At 37.3% G+C, this 21,422-nt stretch overlaps 1 protein-coding gene across 4 annotated transcripts in view; it reads right to left on the bottom strand.

The window, feature by feature from the left end:
* Positions 1-21,422, bottom strand: part of becn1 (beclin 1, autophagy related) — a 157,922-nt gene that overhangs the window by 69,284 nt on the left and 67,216 nt on the right. For all 4 annotated transcript variants that reach the window (XM_059530668.1, XM_059530672.1, XM_059530669.1 and 1 more), the window contains one exon: positions 9,269-9,359. In XM_059530668.1, the coding sequence (XP_059386651.1) occupies positions 9,269-9,359 (91 nt within the window). The remainder of the gene's footprint in view (positions 1-9,268; positions 9,360-21,422) is intronic.

The following is a 21,422-nucleotide window of genomic DNA, read 5'->3' as shown; positions in this document are numbered from 1 at the left end:
TTTTATCAAACATGTGAAGTTTGGGGAAGATTGGACATTTTATGCCTGAGTTATAACATCTTTTATTCCCACGGCGAGACTTTGAATTTTGTCACGGCGCCATGGACACGCCCTTTAACAAAAACTGAAGATCTCCACAATTTAACATTGCACAGGCCTTTAGATTAGACTGACCACAAAAAATACATTAATGTCAAAAGATTTCTAGGAGTAGTTTGTTGCAGCGTAAAACATGTCACTTCCTGTTGCCAGCAGGTGGCGCTATGACTATAACTGAATATGGGCATGTGGATCTGTTAAGGGCAGAAGTCTTATCTAACATGTGAAGTTTGGGGCAGATTGGACATTGTATGTCTGAGTTACAGCAACTTCCTTTTTCATGGCGAAACATCGAAATTTGTCAGGCCGCCATGGACACGCCCTTTAACGAAACCTCTAGAACTTCGCAATTTAACATCTTAAAGGCCTTTAGATTTAACTGACCAAGTTTGGTGTTGATCTGAATAAATCTCTAGGAGGAGTTCGTTAAAGTACAACCCCTGAAAATGGCAAAAACAACGCCAATTTTGCAGAGAAAATTCTAAATAACCGACTTCCTGTTGGGATTCGGATTTCGTACCAAGAGACTTTTTTGTAGGTATTGGTGTGTTACATGTGTGTACCGATTTTTGTACATGTACGTGAAACATAGCTTGAGGCGCACTCCGTTGAAAGTGTATATGCACTCAGTTGAAAGTGTATAGGTGGCGCTATCGAGCCATTTTGCCACACCCATAGGAATATTGGCTTTCAGATCTGTTCAGGCCAGGACCCTTATCACACATGTGAAGTTTGGGCAAGATCGGACATTTTATGCCTGAGTTATAACATCTTTTATTCCCATGGCGACACATCGAACTTCGTCACGGCGCCATGGACACGCCTTTTAACGAAAACTCAAGATCTTCACAACTTAACATCACTTAGGTCTTTTGATTAGACTGACCACAAAAATAACATTGATGTCATAAAATTTCAAGGAGTAGTTTGTCGCAGCGTAAAACATGTCACTTCCTGTTGCCAGCAGGTGGTGCTATGACTATAACTGAATATGGGCATGTAGATCTGTTAAGGGCAGAAGTCTTATCTAACATGTGAAGTTTGGGGCAGATTGGACATTGTATGTCTGAGTTACAGCAACTTCCTTTTTCATGGAGAAACATCGAAATTTGTCAGGCCGCCATGGACACGCCCTTTAACGAAAACTCAAAATCTTCGCAATTTAACATCGCAAAGGCCTTTAGATTAGGCATACCAACTTTGGTGTTGATCTGAATGAATCTCTAGGAGGAGTTCGTTAAAATACAACGCATGGAAATGACAAAAATGACACAAAATTTGCTCATAAAATTAAAAATAACCGACTTCCTGTTGGGTTTCGGATTTTGCTCCAAGAGACTTTTTTGTAGGTATTGGAGAGATACATGTGTATACTTATTTTCATACATGTACATGAAACGTAGCTCGAGGCGCACACCGTTGAAAAGTGTATAGGTGGCGCTATCGAGCCATTTTGCCACACCCGATGGAATATTGGCCTACAGATCTGTTTAGGCCAGGACTTTTATCAAACATGTGAAGTTTGGGGAAGATTGGACATTTTATGCCTGAGTTATAACATCTTTTATTCCCATGGCGAGACTTTGAATTTTGTCACGGCGCCATGGACACGCCCCTTAACGAAAACTCAAGATCTTCACAGCTTAACATCGCACAGGCCTTTAGATTAGACTGACCACAAAAAAGACATTGATGTCAAAAAATTTCTAGGAGTAGTGTGTCGAAGTGTAAAATATGTCACTTCCTGTTGCCTATAGGTTGCACTATGACTATAACTGAATATGGGCATGTAAATATGTTTAGGTTCGGAGTCTCATCAAACATGTGAAGTTTGGGGCAGATTGGACATTGTATGTCTGAGTTATAGCAACTTCATTTTTCATGGCGAATCATCGAAATTCGCCAGGCCGCCACGGACACGCCCTTTAACGAAAACTCAAAATCTTCGCAATTTAACATCGCAAAGGCCTTTAGATTAGGCATACCAACTTTGGTGTTGATCTGAATTAATCTCTAGGAGGAGTTCGTTAAAATACAACGCATGGAAATGACAAAAATGACACAAAATTTGCTCATAAAATTTAAAATAACTGACTTCCTGTTGGGTTTCGGATTTTGCTCCAAGAGACTTTTTTGTAGGTATTGGAGAGATACATGTGTATACCAATTTTCATACATGTACGTGAAACGTAGCTCGAGGCGCACACCGTTGAACGTGTATAGGTGGCGCTGTCGAGCCATTTTGCCACACCCACTTCTGAAACCCATATCAGACGTAAATTTTCGCCAGTTCTGAGGTGTGTGCAAAGTTTCATGACTTTTCGAGCATGTTTAGGCTCTCAAAAATGCAATTCATCTTAGAGAATAATAATAATAATAATAATAATAATAATAATAATAATAATAATAAACGGAGCAATTCCAAGAGGGTCCTCACACCATCGGTGCTCGGGCCCTAATAATAATAATAATAAACGGAGCAATTCCAAGAGGGTCCTCACACCATCGGTGCTCGGGCCCTAATAATAATAATAATAATAATAATAATAATAATAATAATAATAATAATAATAATAATAATAAACTGAGCAATTCCAAGAGGGTCCTCACACCATCGGTGCTCGGGCCCTAATAATAATAATAATAATAATAATAAACGGAGCAATTCCAAGAGGGTCCTCACACCATCGGTGCTCGGGCCCTAATAAACGGAGCAATTCCAAGAGGGTCCTCACACCATCGGTGCTCGGGCCCTAATAATAATAATAATAATAATAATAATAATAATAATAAACGGAGCAATTCCAAGAGGGTCCTCACACCATCGGTGCTCGGGCCCTAATAATAATAATAATAAACGGAGCAATTCCAAGTGGGTCCTCGCACCATCGGTGCTCGGGCCCTAATAAACGGAGCAATTCCAAGAGGGTCCTCACACCATCGGTGCTCGGGCCCTAATAATAAACAAAGCAGATACAAGAGGGTCCTCGCATCTCGGTGCTCGGGCCCTAATAAAAAGAGACTTAATCATGTTTATGATCTCTGCTGAATAAAGTGCTTCATTCTTTTTTTTCTGAGTAAATCCATTTCTCAAATCCTCAACCACATTACATCTTTTTGGGGTGATTTATGTCTTATTCCTCTCATCGCGAAGCAAACAGTAAAATAAAAACTTGAAGAACAGTCTCGCTGCTTTTTCTTCTGTTATGGGCGTATTCAAGCCACGCGCTTCAGTTTGAATCTGAACAGCGCGTTCGGCGCGGGGGCGTGGTCACATTAGATATAATGAAGGGAGACATGAAAAACAGACATCGCGTTGTTTTCATATGGATTACTTTATCACAGAATATCTGTTTTCGGCGGCACTTGTTTAGTTTAAATGCAGACATATCAAGCTTTCTATAGATATCTCTCTCATTTCTTTTCGTTGAGTATTCACTGAGTTATTGTTCATTTTAATGACGTGTTTGTAAAAGAAGATCAGCGCAGACAAAGGCTGCAGACAGCGTACCTTGTTTGTTATCTTTATTTTATAAGTGCACAAAGTTTTGTTGTTATTATGTCTGTATCCAAAAAAAGTAGACCATTTACAGATTCGATTGATGTATTGCTCTTATCTGTACGATTAAAACTGAAAGTGTAATTTAAGTTCTTTTTGGGGTTATCAGGAGAAAATGACTCAAAACGCGTATCCACGTTAATCGACTCCAGAGGACTTAAACATGCTCAAAAAATCATTAAACTTTTCACACGCGTCAAACCTGGTGAAAATTTACGTCTGATATAGGATTCAGAAGAGGGTGTGATGAAATGGCTCGACAGCGCCACCTATACTAAGAAAATCAACAGCCTTCCAACTATGTTTCACGTACATGCACGAAAATTGGCACACACATGTAACACACCAATACCTACAAAAAAATTCTAAACCCAACAGGAAGTCGGTTATTTTTAATATTATGAGCAAATTTTGTGTACTTTTGGTCATTTCCATGCGTTGTATTTTAACGAACTCCTCCTAGAGATTTATTCAGATCAACACCAAATTTGGTACGCCTAATCTAAAGGCCTTTGCAATGTTAAATTGCGAAGAGCTTGAGTTTTCGTCAAAGGGCGTGTCCGTGGCGGCCTGGCGAATTTTGATGATTCGCCATGAAAAATGAAGTTGCTATAACTCAGACATACAATGTTCAATTTGCCTCAAACTTCACGTTTGATAAGACTCCGAACCTGAACAGATTGACATGCCCATATACAGTTATTGTCATAGCGCCACCTATTGGCAACAGGAAGTGATATATTTTACGCTGCGACAGACTACTCCTTGAAATTTTTTGACATCAATGTCTTTTTTATGGTCAGTCTAACCTAAAGGCCTGTGCAATGTTAAATTATGAAGATCTTGGGTTTCCTTGAAAAGCCGTGTCCATGGCGCCGTGACAAAGTTCAAAGTCTCGCCATGGGAATAAAACTTGTTGTAACTCTTAAATGCATTAAATGTCCGATCTTGCCCAAACTTCACATGTTTGATAAGAGTCCTGGCCTGAACACATCTAAAGGCCAATAGTCCATTGGGTGTGGCAAAATGGCTCTATAGCGCCACCTATTGGCAACAGGAAGTGACATATTTTACACTGTGACGAACTACTCCTAGAAATTTTATGACATCAATGTCTTTTTTGTGGTCAATCTAATCTAAAGGCCTGTGCAATGTTAAATTGTGGAGATCTTGAGTTTTTGTTATTTCGATGTTCAAATTTCGATGCCAAAATGCCAATATCCAGTTATAGCCATAGCGCCACCTGCTGGCAACAGGAAGTGACAATTTACGCTGCGACAAACTACTCCTAGAAATTTTTTGACTTTAATGTATTTTTTGTGGGCAGTCTAATCTAAAGGCCTGTGCAATGTTAAATTGTGGAGATCTTGAGTTTTTGTTAAAGGCCGTGTCCATGGCGCCATGACAAAATTTGATGTCTCGCCACAGCAAGAGAAGTTGTTGTAACTCATGCATAAAATATTCGGTCTTCCCCAAACTTCACATGTTCGATAAGAGTCCTGGCCTGAACACATCTGAAGGCCAATATTCCCTTATAATGATAGTGCCACCTGCTGGCAACAGGAAAATTGGCACATATAAATGACTTTGACATATTCCACTTATATTTATGACTTTAAATGCATATTTCTCACTGTTCACCTTTTTACTAAAGCCACACAATGGCTGTGAACCCGGGTGCAAGGGCCCGTTCATCGCTGCTTGCAGCTTTAATATGGTTTTGTTTTTTCTCAGGAGACATGAGGCAGCTCTGAGAGACAGACAAAGAAACTGGCTGAAAGAGATGTGCTTCTGCCAAAGAGCTAAAAACTTTTGTTCTTAATGTATGCTGCTTTGTGCTATTTTGTTTTAATTAACATTAGAGCCAGCAGCACATATCAGAAGGTGTAGCCGAAGTGAGAGTGCTCTCGGCGGATACATGATTACTGAGCTCCCGCTGATCGTGTGGAGCTCACGTCTCCGATCACGCACACGTCAAACACCAGGAAGTGCGCGTGCCCTCAGATCACTTTGACGTGGTTGTGTATAAGAGGTAAAAACTATATAAATACTGTTCATTTTCTCACACAAACTGCTCGTTTCGTGTCTTAGGCCATCAATGTGTACTTACGATGGGGAATTGTTTAATTTGGACTTCTCTGTGTATGCTCTTTGAGGCGGTGACCATAGACCTGCATTATATGCGTGACAGACAAGAACGGTTTGACCTAAAATATTAAAATTGAAAGTACTGACACCTACATCTTGGATGCCCTTCAGGTAAGCTAAAACATACCAAAATTTTATTTCAAAGTGACCTATCCCTTTAATAGCCACTTTTCCACTGTCGGGCCAGTGGGAGCCAGGGCTTAAAACAGGTGGGGCGGGGCTAATAGCCTTGGGCCAGTAGCACAGAGGCCAAAATAGTGCTGCATTTCCACCGTCAGGCCAGAAGCTCCGCTGCGCTTAACTAAAACCCACCCTTTACACGTCTCTCGGGAATAAGAAGTCACTGGAAATATCGTAATTTCAAAACGAACATGATAAAAGCTGCCATTTGTTTGCATGCTTTGTTAAATATTTAAATCCAAAAGCATCTATGTTTTACTATAATAAGGTGATGCATCATAATTAATTAATTTATCAGGACTGAAAATTAGTCACACAGAAATAATGCGTTATGAACATAGTCTGCTACTCAGTCGAGTCTGTTTCTGTTTATTTGAAGTCACAGTAGTCTACATACTCACATTTAGAAATAATGATAATTTCTGTATTTTTATAAAAAGCTAATCATGTCTCTATTTGTTTCTCTGTTTATGCAAAGGGATTGACATGTCCTGGTAACTAGGAATTGCACAAACTTTAGTCTGGATCCAGCCCTTACAAAGACCTGAGATGACCAAATGCAAACCCCTCAGAGGACCTCAGATAATGCCAACCCTGAAACAACATTAATTTTGCTACAAGTTTGATTGTAACATAATCATTGCTGTTAATACTGTTCATAGTCTGTTTAATTATGCCATTAACTGAATTTTACTGTACATTTCTGCCATATGTACATCAATTTGACATAGGCACCACTGACAAGCTACTACTAAATACATTGTAGACATGTTATTTTCTGTAAAGCTGCTTTGCAATGATTTATATCGTGAAAAGTGCTATTCAAATAAACTTGACTTGAAAGATTCTGTATTCTACAATATACATCAATCCAACAATGAACTTTATATGCAAACATTTAACAATTTTTAATGTTTTAGTATTCTTCTTAAAATTTTATTAGTTTATATATACACTCACCTAAAGGATTATTAGGAACACCTGTTCAATTTCTCAATACAATTATCTAATCAACCAATCACATGGCAGTTGCTTCAATGCATTTAGGGGTGTGGTCCTGGTCAAGACAGTCTCCTGAACTCCAAACTGAATGTCAGAATGGGAAAGAAAGGTGATTTAAGCAATTTTGAGCGTGGCATGGTTGTTTGTGCCAGACGGGCCGGTCTGAGTATTTCACAATCTGCTCAGTTACTTGGATTTTCATGCACAACCATTTCTAGGGTTTACAAAGAATGGTGTGAAAAGGGAAAAACATCCAGTATGCGGCAGTCCTGTGGGCGAAAATGCCTTGTTGATGCTAGAGGTCAGAGGAGAATGGGCCGACTGATTCAAGCTGATAGAAGAGCAACTTTGACTGAAATAACCACTCGTTACAACCGAGGTATGCAGCAAAGCATTTGTGAAGCCACAACAGGCACAACCTTGAGGTGTATGAGCTACAACAGCAGAAGACCCCACCGGGTACCACTCATCTCCACTACAAATAGGAAAAAAATGGCTACACATTAAGATGGTAGAATCAGAATGAGTACATGGACCCATCATGCCTTGTTACCACTTTGCAGGCTGGTGGTGGTGGCGTAATGGTGTGGGGGATGTTTTCTTGGCACACTTTAGGCCCCTTAGTGCCAATTGGGCATCGTTTCAATGCCACGGCCCACCTGAGCATTGTTTCTGATCATGTCCATCCCTTTATGACCACCATGTACCCATCCTCTGATGGCTACTTCCAGCAGGATAATGCACCATGTCACAAAGCTTGAATCATTTCAAATTGGTTTCTTGAACATGACAATGAGTTCACTGTACTAAAATGGCCCTCACAGTCACCAGATCTCAACCCAATAGAGCATCTTTGGGATGTGGTGGAACGGGAGCTTCATGCACTGGATGTGCATCCCACAAATCTCCATCAACTGCAAGATGCTATCCTATCAATATGGGCCAACATTTCTAGAATTCTTTCAGCACCTTGTTGAATCAATGCCACGTAGAATTAAGGCAGTTCTGAAGGCAAAAGGGGGTCAAACACAGTATTAGTATGGTGTTCCTAATAATCATTTAGGTGAGTGATATAGTATATATATAGTACAGTATAGTATATATATATATATATATATATATATATATATATATATATATACACTAATAATACTACTTAGTTATTACTTATTTTTTTTAATTTTAGTTTTAGCCATTATAGTTATAGTTTTAATAAGTAATCTGTAATAGCCTACTTTGTCTACTTATTAACTGAGATATATAGATTTAACTGATATATGAATTATTATATGCATAAGCAATGCAACATGCTAACAACAATATAGAGATAAATGTATTTCTAATCACAATAGGAACAAAAATGTTTAGAGGCTTTTTAAACTATACTAAACATATGCTCAACCAACACTGATTTGCAAATGTTGAAATTTTATTTTTTCCATCCATTGTTATGATTATCACTGTCAATCCCCAACAATTTTCTGACTTATAATTTAGCATAATCATACATTTAAATGTGGGTGCATGAAAAATAAAGGTTTTACATGAATTGTGAATGGACTAAATATAGAAAGCAGGTAAAGAGCACTGCTTTTAAAATCATCTATGTTGTCAATTATTTAAATATAAATCAATGAAGTTGACTACACTACACAATGAATGTCATTTACATCCTGTGTGCACTTCGTTGATCATAATGAGAGAACGTGAGTTTAAACATTAGGACATTTTAATAATCTGTCCTATCTTTTTAAGTCCCATAGTTTTATTTAAATAGTGGCCACATTTTGTGTCGCATTTTATTAAATTATGGGAATGAAATAATGTGAAATGCACTTTGATATGTTTGAAAACTTGTGGAAGTCTGGTTAAAACTCATTCTAGTTGTATATGCAGTCAGATCAATATGACTGGTATGTCTTGTGGAATCTCCATGTGGTCAGGTTTGGTATCACACCCTGACTTAATGTTTGTTTAAAAAAACATAACATAAATATATATATATTTTTATACTTATACATATACATATTGGTATATTGGTGTCAAATAACAGAATTGTGCACATCATCCTTCAAATGCTTTTTGTTCTGACTAATGGTTTAAAATAGCAATATCAACAGCAATGCAAAAATTATCAGATCAATTATAGATAAATTAAATCAACTGTAACTAATAAATCATTTGCTTTATTGTACTACTTTTGTGTCTGCCAAGAACATAAATGTAAATATGAAATTTTGTATAGTTGTATAGTGCAGTTTTGTATTAATGAGTCCATACTTTCAGCCTGCGACTCAAGTTCTCCATGGTTCCTCCATCTGAAGCTTCTCCAATTAGAGTGAAACTATTTGCACTTTCGGTTGACATCATCCTAAAGAACACAAACAGCTCATTAATACACCATCATACAATTGTAATATTTAATCTTTAAGCTCAGCACATTGCCGTTACAGTTCACAAGAGTTGCATATAACACATTACATAAATATCAATAAATAATAAATAGATATCAATAAATAAATATAGATGCAAAGAGATAAAAAATATAAAATAAAAAAACAGAACTAGAGATACACAATTCTGCATTAACTGAGAATCACAAATGTGATTTTAAAAAAGGGATTTACAGAACAGGAACATTATACTACTTGAGAAAATAGCATGCAAGGATCTGTGTATGTTTCAGTTAACTAAAAAAGTTCAGAACTAAAAAAAAATATATAATTATAATAATAAACATGGCAAAGTTTGTGAGACAGACAATGCGGTAATACTTTATTTTACTGTGTCATTGTTACACGTTACATGCACTTACTAATTACAATAAATTATGCATAATTTCATGTAAATAACCTTAAAAAAAAGTGTTTAAAAATGTTTTTTGGTCACATCACAGAGTTCCAGATAACTCCTGCAAAAAAAATTAAAATTAAAATTAAAATAAAAAATTGCTGTGCTTGGGCTAGGCCCTGGTCAGGGGACTCTACAGCTCCCCCAAACACAGGATATGGTCAGGATGAAGTTTCTCTGATGTGCACTGAAATTGTAACAAAGTTCACCATGTTGGATGGAATGTGTAATTTTTCAATTTTCCTGCACTGTACCCTGGTTAAAAACTCATGAAAGCTATAAGACAAATTTGTAAGACAAATTATAAGACAAAAAACTCTTTTAATTTGATACTGCAATTCAGGAGAGATGATGATTTGATGTGGCTATTGTGGGTCACTGTTGTAACACCACCACCTGACAAAACGAATAGGGCATTTTTAACAAACTTTGAAAATCCTGTTTTGCTCTTTCTCTAAATTGATATATTTGAATTATATATTGAATTATTAATATTTTCATGATCTTTTGCACACTTGTCAGAGTCGTCTGCTAATATAACTTGACAGACATTTTGAAAACGGGAAGTGTCTCATATCTTCTGTGTACATTGTGTGATTTACATTACACTTTACACAAATGTTGGCCTTTTGGATGTCAGTGGAAAACCACTATTGTGCACTATTGTGCATGTATGGAACAGCTTCACTTTTAAGGTGGTGACAAGTGATTGCCATTAAGAATAAGTAATTCACCATCCATTTATTCAAATGATTCATACAAAAATCCTGATAAAAAAAAATTAAATAAATAATAATAATAATAAAAAATAAAATTATATATATATATATATATATATATATATATATATATATATATATATATATATATATATATATATATATATATATATATATATATATATATATATATGTGTTTTTTTTTTTTTTTTACATTTATTCATTTAGCAGACGCTTTTACCCAAAGCGACTTATAAATAAGGACAGTGGAAGCAATCAAAAACAACAAAAAGAGCAATGATATATAAGTGCTATAACAAGTCTCAGTTAGGTTAACAAAGTACACATACCATGGGCTTTTAAATAATATAATAAATAAAAAGAAAACAGATTAAAAAAAAAGAATAGAGCAAGCTAGTGTTAGAGGTGTGTTGTGTACACACACACACACACACACACACAATTGCATAAATGAAAAGAAAATAGAATACAAAAAGATTAGAAAGGTAGTTAGATTTTTTTTTTTAGATGGAATAGGATAGAATTAGAATAGTGGGTGTTAAAGTTAGAAAGTAAAATAAAGATGGAAGAGATGATGGCTAAGGACTGCTTGGAATAAGTTGGGGAGGTCATTCCACCAGGAGGGAACATTTCATTTAAAAGTCCGTAAAAGTGACTTTGTGCTTCTTTGGGATAGCACAATCAAGCGACGTTCACTTGCAGAACTGGCTGGAAGACCTGCCATGAGGGCATTGCAATAGTCCAGCCTGAAGAGCTTGCACAAGGAGTTGTGCAGCATGTTCCGAAAGCAAGGGCTTGATCTTCTTGATGTTGAAGCAAATCTGCAGGATCGGTCAGTTTTAGCAATGTGGTCTGAGAAAGTCAGCTGATCATCTTCTAGCTGTTTTTGAAGGAGTTATGGTTGATGTGCCTAACTTGATGGTGAAATTGTGATGAAACGATGGGTTTGCTGGAATCACAAATAGTTCTGTCTTGGAAAGGTTGAGTTGAAGGTGATGGTCCATCATCCAGCAAGAAATAACTGTTAGACAAGCTGAGATGCGCATAGCTACCGTTGGATCATCAGGATGGAATGAGAGGTAGAGTTGAGTGTTATCAGCATAGCAGTTGTATGAAAAGCCATGTTTCTGAATGACAGAACCTAATGATGCCATGTAGACAGAGAAGAGAAGTGGTCCAAGAACTGAGCCCTGAGGCACCCCAGTAAGACTCAAACCACTGAAGTGTGGTTCCTGAGATGCCTTTTGCCAGTAGGGTTGATAGGAGGATCTGGTGATTAACCGTGTCAAAAGCAGCGAAAAATAATGGTGAGTTTATATATATATATTGTGGCGGGAGGAGCACAAGACAGACACAGTGGGCGTGGTGTCAGGCCTCTGAGAGGCTTTTATTAACAGAATATCAAATAAAACAGGATATAAAAGTGGCCAAAACGGAAGAGTGTCCAAAATAAACAGGGAATCTGGTGTTCTCGTCGTGCTGCAGGGTTTGTGTGGGTCGGGCAGTGTTCATGGAGGAAGGGTCCAGGTAAGGGGCGGAGTCCGGCGGCTGCACGCGGTCCCCTCTTCGGTCCGGGGCGCAAGGTGCAGCGGCTTCCTCTAGCGGCCGCATCTCTCTCGTTTGCCGCGGCGCTGGTAGGGGATGGACGGCCCGGCATCCTGGCCCGACGGCCGTGTAAACGGGTGCGGTTCCCATCCGGATCGTGGGTCCGGCAGCTCACGTCTCTGGTGGCGCGGGAGTCCCTCAACGCACCCTTCCTGGACCCACGAGGACACCAGTGTGCATGCACGGGGAAGAGACCGGTCTCCCGAGGAGAGGCGCGTTGGGCTTTTAAACAGCGGCGGTGATGAGGCTCCATTTCCTTCAGGTGTGCCCCATCACACGCCGCCAGCCCTGACTCGTCCAGCGCCCCTCCTCTCACACACCCACTCCAGTCGGGAGCCTGGTGAAGGGCGGCAATTTAGGACGGGGTGCCGGTGACAATCAGGGAGGAGGCAGCTGACTTGTCACAATATATATATATATGTATGTGTGTGTGTGTGTTTTCATGATATTTTGACATGAGATCATTGTACTATAACAACATCCCATAAGTTTTAGAACTCAAAACTTCCTCATTAGTTCAAAAACAGCTTTTATTTAAACCAAGCTGCCATCTTATTTCGGATTTTGTCTCAGTGCGATGTAATAGTGTGACAAAAGACTGCCTCTGCAGAATAATATTAGCTCCTACCTTTACATCACATTGTTGGCCCCACCGACTGGTGCATTAATAAAATGAGATGGAGAGAGATGCAGAATCACTGGACTAAAAATAACGACATTCCGAATTATCCTAATGCAAAGAAAGTGGCTGTTTATTTTCACCTATGTCCATGTAATTTGTGCCATAATACCATAATACAATAACATGTTATTCTAATGCCTAATCTGTGATTTCTGATATGCGATGATTCATGTAGAATCATATTTCTTTGTCTCAGAATCATTTACTGCTGTTTATCCATCGGTAAATCAGGTCAGTGACTATGCACTCAACTTCACATTGTTCCTCTAAGTGGCATGATAATACAGAAAGCCAGGGCCAGAAATCAACTTTTCAAGTAAGGAGCAATATTTGCCACTGGAATTTGTTTTATAATTTTTACCTTTGTAATGGGGTGAAAGACGAAAAGGGGGTTTCAAGCATTAAAAATTAAGGGTGTAATGCAGCTGTAATTTCATATACGTTAGAATTTTTCCTATTTAATGTTGTTTTTCTAAGCAAAAAATAATGAGTATCATACATTTTTTTTACTATAATTTAGAGAAGAAACCCACTAAAAATGTCATTCAGTGTAACATGACTGTTGAGGCAGTCCACCCTCAATACCATGACTGAGGTGAGACCCTTCAGCAAGGCACCATAACTGCTCCCCAGGCACCACAGCAATATGGCTGTGCACTTGGATGGGTTAAATATAGAGCTCTAATTCAGAGTATGGATCACCATACTTGGTCATGTCACGTCACTTGGTCAGGGGGCACATTTGTCAGCGATACGTTTTTTGTAAGGAAGTGAAAGTCATTTAAAATATAATGTGATTACAGCTGCATCTCAATAAATTAGAATGTCATGGAAAAGTTCAATTATTTCAGTAATTCAACTCAAATTGTGAAACTTGTGTGTTAAATAAATTCAATGAACAGAGAATGAAGTAGTTTAAGTCTTTGGTCCTTTTAATTGTGATGATTTTGGCTCACATTTAACCAAAAACCCACCAATTCACATTCTCACAATCTCAACAAATTAGAATACTTCATAAAACCAATAAATAAATAAATAAATACAAAAATTGTGAATTGTTGGCTTTCTGGAAAGTATGTTCATTTACTGTACATGTACACAATACTTCGTAGGGGCTCCTTTTGCTTTAATTACTGCTTCAATTCGGCGTGGCATGGAAGTGATCAGTTTGTGGCACTGTTGACAGTGGCCTTCAGCTCATCTGCATTTTTGGTCTCTTGTTTCTCATTTTCCTCTTGACAATACCCCATAGATTCTCTATTGGGTTCAGGTCTGGTGAGTCTACTGGCCAGTCAAGCACGCCAACACCATGGGCATTGGTTGTGGATCTTTTTCTTCCACATTTTCTCCCTCCACACAACTTTCTTTTAACATGCTTGGATACAGCACTTTGTGAACAGCCAGTTTCTTTGGTAATGAATGTTTGTGGCTTACCCTCCTTGTGAAGGGTGTAAATGATTGTCTTCAGGACAACTGTCAGATCAGCAGTCTTCCACATGATTTTGTAGCCTAATGAACCAAACTGAGAGACCATTTTGAAGGCTCAGGAAACCTTTGCAGGTGTTTTGAGTTGATTAGCTGATTGGCATGTCACCATATTCAAATTTGTTGAGATTTTTTTGGTTTTTGTTAAATGTGAACCAAAATCATCACAATTAAAAGAACCAAAGACTTAACTACTTCAGTCTTTGTGCACTGAATTTAATACACTTGTTTCACAATTTGAACTGAATTACTGAAATAAATGAACTTTTCCACGACATTCTAATTCATTGAGATGCACCTGTACATATTATTTTATGTATTTTAATAAGTACATGCAATAATAAAAATATTGTTTAATTTTTACATAAATATATCCACTATGCTAAATGACCGTCGTTTGTTACTCTGAATGACGTTTTGTCAAAATGGGAAATAATATTGTCATTGTTCCCATAACTGCCATGTTTTAGTATTAGTCTGTATCATTAAATGATTTTTAATAATATTCATTGCATTTACATTTAATCATTTAGCAGACACTTATCCAAAGTGACTTACAAATGAGAACAATATAAGCAATCAGAGCAATGAGAGAACAGCAACAGTATACAAGTGTCATGACAAGAATAGAACCCGTAGTTACGTTTTTTAGTTTTTTGCTTTTTTTCTTCAAGAATAGGATAGACAAGAAAAGGTAAGTGCTAGTATTAGTTGGTCAAGTGCTGGTGAAAAAGATGAGTTTTTAGATAACTTTTGAAGATGAGTAAAGACAAAGCTGTTTGAATTGAGATTGGGAGGTCATTCCATCAACTGGGCACAGTCCAGGGAAAGGTCCGTGAGAGTGATTTTGAACATCTTTGGGAAGGCACCACAAGGCATCGTTCACTTGCAGAATGCAAGCTTCTGGAGGGCTCATAAGTTTGAACTAGTGAGTTTATTGGTGCCGCGCCAGTAGTCGTCTTGTAGGCAAGCATCAGTCCCATGAATTTGATGCAAGTGGCTTTTGGTAGCCAATGTAACCTGATGAGGAGCGGAGTAATGTGAGCTTTTTTTTGGCTCATTGAAGACAACCCTCACTGCTTCATTCTGGATCAGTTGTACAGGCTTGATTGTACATGCGGGAAGGCCCACCAGGAGAGCATTACAATAGTCCAGTCTGGAGAGAACAAGAGCTTGGACAAGAAGTTGTGTGGCTTGCTCAGACAGGAAGGGTCTTCCTAATGTTGTATAAGGCAAATCTGCAGGACCGGGTCATTGTAGCAATATGGTCTGTGAACCTTAACTGATGATCAATCACAACTCCTAGGTTTCTGGCGCTCCTGGAAGGAGTTATGGTTGAACCTCCCCCCTCCAAGACACCCTGAAGGATCTATCTGAGTATATTCCCGAGTAAATGATGGCAGAAGCAGATGTTGAAAAGTAATAACCATTTTATATTACTGTACTTATGCTTTTGCCATGCTTACTTAGTCTGTCACTTTGTTTCTGACTTGCTCGGCCTCAAAAATTGCTTCTTGCTGTCATTCAGTGTAATCGATGACACTGTGGTGTACCAGAGAATTTGCATTACATAGGGTGACCATATGCGCCGTTCATACGGGACACGTCCCAGCCAGGATTTTAATAATGCCTAAAACATCCAGAGCAGTTTAACCAATAACATGCAGGTATTGTACATAATCGACCAATCGTGGGGCTGCGTGTGAGAAGGTGAGATCTAGAGGGAATGATCAAAGAGATGCAAATATGCACACGTGTTTGTTGATTCGATTGACTTGAAGCGTCGCTGCGCACAAAAAAAAAAAAAGTGCGCCACAGTGCTTCAAGTCAAACGAAAGAACAACCATGTGAAAGTGATTCGAAAACATAAGGAGCCATCTGCTCTGCTCTTTATAGCTCTCATGAATGTTACACAATGATCAACCTGCACAGTGCAAATAGCCAAAACCTGGATATTTTACGCAATATTAAAATCCTGGCTGGGACGTGTCCCATATGAATGGCGCATATGGTCACCCTAGCATTAAACCACAAAAACATTACCCTGAAAGACAAAATTTCTACTTCAGCTCAAACAATCAACTGGCCATGTATTTGAAACACTGAGCTTGACCAGTAAAGTTAATCACAATTTATTCACAACATCACAATATATTCACAACTTATTTTTAAAAATTAAAAAGTGTCATGTCATTCAGTGGCATTTCACTGAATGACATTTGTTTTTGTAACTTAGGTTACCACACCATGAAAAGGTGAAATTATGAAATATTTAAGAGCAATAAACTCACTTTTCTCACAGCACCACACAGTCTTCACCATGCCACCTGATGATGTCACAGACTGCCAAATGGCTTTTAGTTTTTTTATGTGATTTCAGAATGGCTTTTTGTTCCTGTTACACTGAATGGGTAACACTTATATAAGGTTCCATTAGTTAATGTCAGTTAAATACTTTAGTTAACATGAACTAAGCAAGAAGAATCCTTCTACAGCATTCATTAATCTTAATGTTAATTTCAACATGTACTAATGCATTATTCAAATCAAAAGTTGTGACGTTCGCGTCCTCCTGCACCTGAACGAACAAATACAAATCGCAGTTTAAACAAACAGAAAAAGATGCTAAAGAGCTCAATTCAGCACCGTGGTGTTCTAGTGGTTCAGGGCGCACGCAGAGACGCGTCTTCGTGCTTTTGCACCGACAAATACATACTAAATGTGTCAAAATACCCGTCTTGGAAAGTGTGTTCGAAAAAGTCTGTGGTTATGTCTTAAGTGAAAGTAAAGAGTTGGAAAGAAATTGGATGTGTAACATTATAATGGATGCATTGTCTCTTAAAGTGACCGTGCCTAATTTACTAGCTCTGCTGTCGGTGTCTTTAATGTTAATCCAAGAAAATGAAAGTAAATCACTCACTGCTCTTGATTGAATTACTTTGTAGTTTTAACAAGAATTTATCCACAGTCAACCCAAAAATCTTATATAATTGATTATATTGTTTTACTGGTGGGTGCAGGACACTAGTTCATTTATGTAAGTGAGTATAGCAAAATACAGTGATCTGTGAAATATTATACCCAAAAATTCTTCATACTGTAGACTACCAGTGAAATTGATTACAAATAAATAAATAAATTAGGGACCTGACCATGTTTTGCTTAAGTGTTTCTTTCTTTTATTGCTAATGCAACCTTTTCACACCACAGACTGAACAAAATTAACCATTGCTTGCTTGGTAACTGTTCAAAAAAGTATGGATAGTTGTGTAAATATTGTCATACACAGACAGTTATCTGAAGTTTTGATTGATTCCATTACTTATCTTTCTATCAAAGTTATCTGAGATTATCAAGAGGAATTTGTTCTGACACAGTTAAACAGTTGAGTTCTTGTCATATTTTATTACCAAATTCTAAACTATAGCAAATTAAATAATAATGTGATAATGATAAGTGATAATGTGAGAAATGTTGAAGGTGTCTGAATAAATTTTTGTTTGACTGTGTATTTTATTTTACAGTGGAGACTATGCAATGCTATTTTAAATTAGTTTCTGGACACCTACAAACTTAACTTTAACTTTATTAAACAATTTCAAACAGGGCCCACTGGTACAACCTGCACCAGGGCCCCTCTAACCCCAGCTGCAGCCCTGGGTTAACGTAACAAGACAGAGCAATGCACTGTATGTACTGTAAGAAATAAAACAAGAAGGCATGTGGTTTATAAGATGGAAAGTAAAATAAAAAGCACATTTGTATGTAATACAGTTTCATTATCATCCAGAGCGGCTTACTATTAAAAATTTGTGCGACCAAATCATGTTTTGCGCCAGTAACTGAAAAAGTTAGTCGTGCAAGTGCCACCAGTGGAAAAGGTTAGTGTAGTTCCCTGTATTGTTCATTGTTTGTTCATGCTGCCGGCTGCTCTATCTGCCGAGGGAATATACTGCCATACTGCTTGTTGCTGTTTTTTTATTTTTATTTATTTGATAGAGGCAAAGCATGTTGATGAACATTTGTACAGAATACAAAATGTAAACAAGCCGGATTATAGCAGTAATGCTAATTTACGTCCGTAGTCCCTAGGCAGGTACACACAATAACAAATGCTCACTATACACAAGACTCTGCTAAAAACACAATACATAAACCACATCACAAATGTCCACACGCTTGATTTTTCATAAGCCACTTTTTAAGATGTTCTTTAAAAGTGTGATAATTAGAACACTGTCGTATTGACTGTGGCAAACTATTAAAATATTGGCTCACTATCACTGATAAAACTTTCTGGCCAAAAGATGTTTGCCTATTTTGTACTTCCCAATCCCCTCTACTGACAGACCTGGTACCAATACCACAATCTGCCCTCTGTTTGATGAACTCCTTCAACGGGGGTCGAGCAAGCCCATGCCAGACCTTATAAACAAAGCATGCATAATTAAGATTTTTAAAATTATCAAAACTCAATAGATTATGTTTTTTAATTATTTGACAGTGGTGAAATGAGAGGGGTTTTTTATCAAACACTTTTATCGCCTTCTTATACAGTGTTTCTATTGACTTAAGAATTGAGTTACTAGTGACTGACCAACTACTGAAACAATACTGCATATGTGAAAAAATCATTGAATATAAATAAATACAGCCTTGCAGCACCAACTGTCAAGAAAGACCTAATATACCTAAAATTCCTTAAATTAAATTTCACAATATTAGACAACTTTTTTACATGGCTTTTAAAAGTGAAAGTAGAATCCAGAGTAACTCCAAGATACGTAAACTCTTTCACAAGTTCTATTTCCTCTCCTCCTAGAAATACATTTGAATGCGTCATCTCTACTAACCGTTTTGAAAACATCATACTCACAGATTTTTTTGTGTTTTTTTGTGTATTAGAAAGATAAGATTTTACCCAAAGTATTGCTTCCTCTGAGAAATTAAAATTTGTTAGTTTAGATAAAAGCACCTGATGGTCAACAGTGTCGAATGCATTCTTTAAATCTAAAAAGACATCACCAACACACGCATTCTTATCTAATAAACATTTCACTCTCTCAACAAACAGTTTGCTGAATCTGTTGAGTAATTTTTTCGGAAACCAAATTGCATTGGATGTAAAGAATTAAAACCCTTATTTAGATGATTAGTCAAAAGATTTGATACCCATTTTTCTGCTACCTTAGATATAATAGGAAGAAAACTAATTGGCCTATAATTTTTCAAATTTAATTTATCTCCAGATTTGTAGATTGGAACAACTGTAGCCATCTTCCAAGCAGATGGAACAACTGCTTGTTTGAATCACAGGTTTACCATGTGTGTTATTGGGCATACTTAAGAATCTTTATTTGTTTTTAAAAATGTTGTGTCAAGCCCATACGCATCCTTTGCTTTGGAGCTTTTTAATGCATCAATGATATTTGCTACTTCTAACTCAGTTATTTCATCTATTTGAAATAACGGTTTATCAATTTGTATAGGTCTATATGTAATGTATTTTACAGTAAAATGCTGTGTTAATTCATCCACTGAATTTCTTATATGTGAATTAAAATGAGTGGCTATAGATAAAGAATCTTTTACTAGAGTATTGTTAATTTTAAGTTCAAAATGTTTAACATTGTTCTTTTGTTTACTAGCTAATTTATTAATGGTTTGCCAAATTCTTTCCCCTTCTTTTTTTTGACCCCTCAATAATGTTCATAAAAAAACTTGCTTTAGCCTTTCGTAAAGTCTGTATTACCTTATTCCTCATAGAGGTTTATTTATATCGATCAGTTAAAAGACCAGAATTCAGCGTTTTTTTTAAGGAACTGATCTCTCTCCTTCATCAATTTCCTACATTCATTGTTTACCCAGGGTAATGTATTCTCTTTTATTTTTGTTAACCGTCCCCTTCTAGTAAACAATTCAAACACCTCTTTAACCTTGTTAGCAACATGTTAGTAACATGCTTATCATGCTAGAAATATGTTAACAACATACTAATCATGCTAGGAACATGGTAGCGACATGCTAGTCACTTGCTAATCATGCTACAAACATGCTAGCGATATGATAGTCACTTGCTAATCATGCTAGAAAAATGCTAGAAACATGCTAGCAACATGCTAATCATGCTAGAAACATGCTAATCATGCTAGGAACATGTTAGTAAAATGCTAGCAACATGCTAGTCACTTGCTAATCATGCTACCAACAGGCTAGCAACATGCTAGTCACTTGCTAATCATGCTAGAAACATGCTAGCAACATGCTAATCATGCTAGAGACATACTAGCCGCATGCTAATCATGCTACAAACATGCTAATCATGCTACAAACATGCTACCGTCATGCTAGTAACTTGCTAATCATGCTAGCGACATGCTAGTCAGTTGCTTATCATGCTAGCAACATGCTAGCAACTTTGCTAATCATGCAAATGTCATGGTAGTCACTTGCTTTTAATGCTAGCAATATGTTAATCACTTTCTTTTTTAAACTTCTTAACTTTTCAATCTTTTAAATCTTTTTAAACTTTTTAGACTTTTCAAACTTTCTAAATTTTTCAAACTTTCTGGCCTGGCTTTTTCAAGCCAACTTAAAGTTTGACCACAAACTTTACTATCTAGTTATTATTATTCTTCCTACTTCCGCCTAGGAGTCTATGGCAGCCCATAGAACCGATTGCGGGAAAGTTGTAATGGTTTGACATTCTGATAGAGGACAGTGGCAACATTTTGAATTTTTTTAAAAACCTATTTTTTCGAACTCGTCCTAGGCAGTTTGTCCGATTCACACGAAAATTTAACCAGATCATCTTCAGTCAGTGCTGACCAAAAGTTATGCAACTCAAATTGATTCGTCAAACCGTTTTCGATAAACGCTCAAACTAATTTTACGTAGTGCTTACAAAAACAGTCGTAAGGCTGTATCTCTGCAACGAATTATTGTATTCAGACCAAACCTGGTACATGTCATAACAAGCATGACCTGAGGCTACTTACTGCGTTTCAGCGCAGCGCCACCTACTGGTCCGGAGATATGAAAAATGGCTATTTTTGCTTATAACTTTTAAACA

Source organism: Carassius carassius, chromosome 39 (genome assembly GCF_963082965.1).
Source record: "Carassius carassius chromosome 39, fCarCar2.1, whole genome shotgun sequence".
NCBI lineage: Eukaryota > Metazoa > Chordata > Actinopteri > Cypriniformes > Cyprinidae > Carassius > Carassius carassius.
The sequence above is the reverse complement of the archived record's forward strand: the minus strand, read 5'-3'. Positions and strand labels throughout refer to the sequence as shown.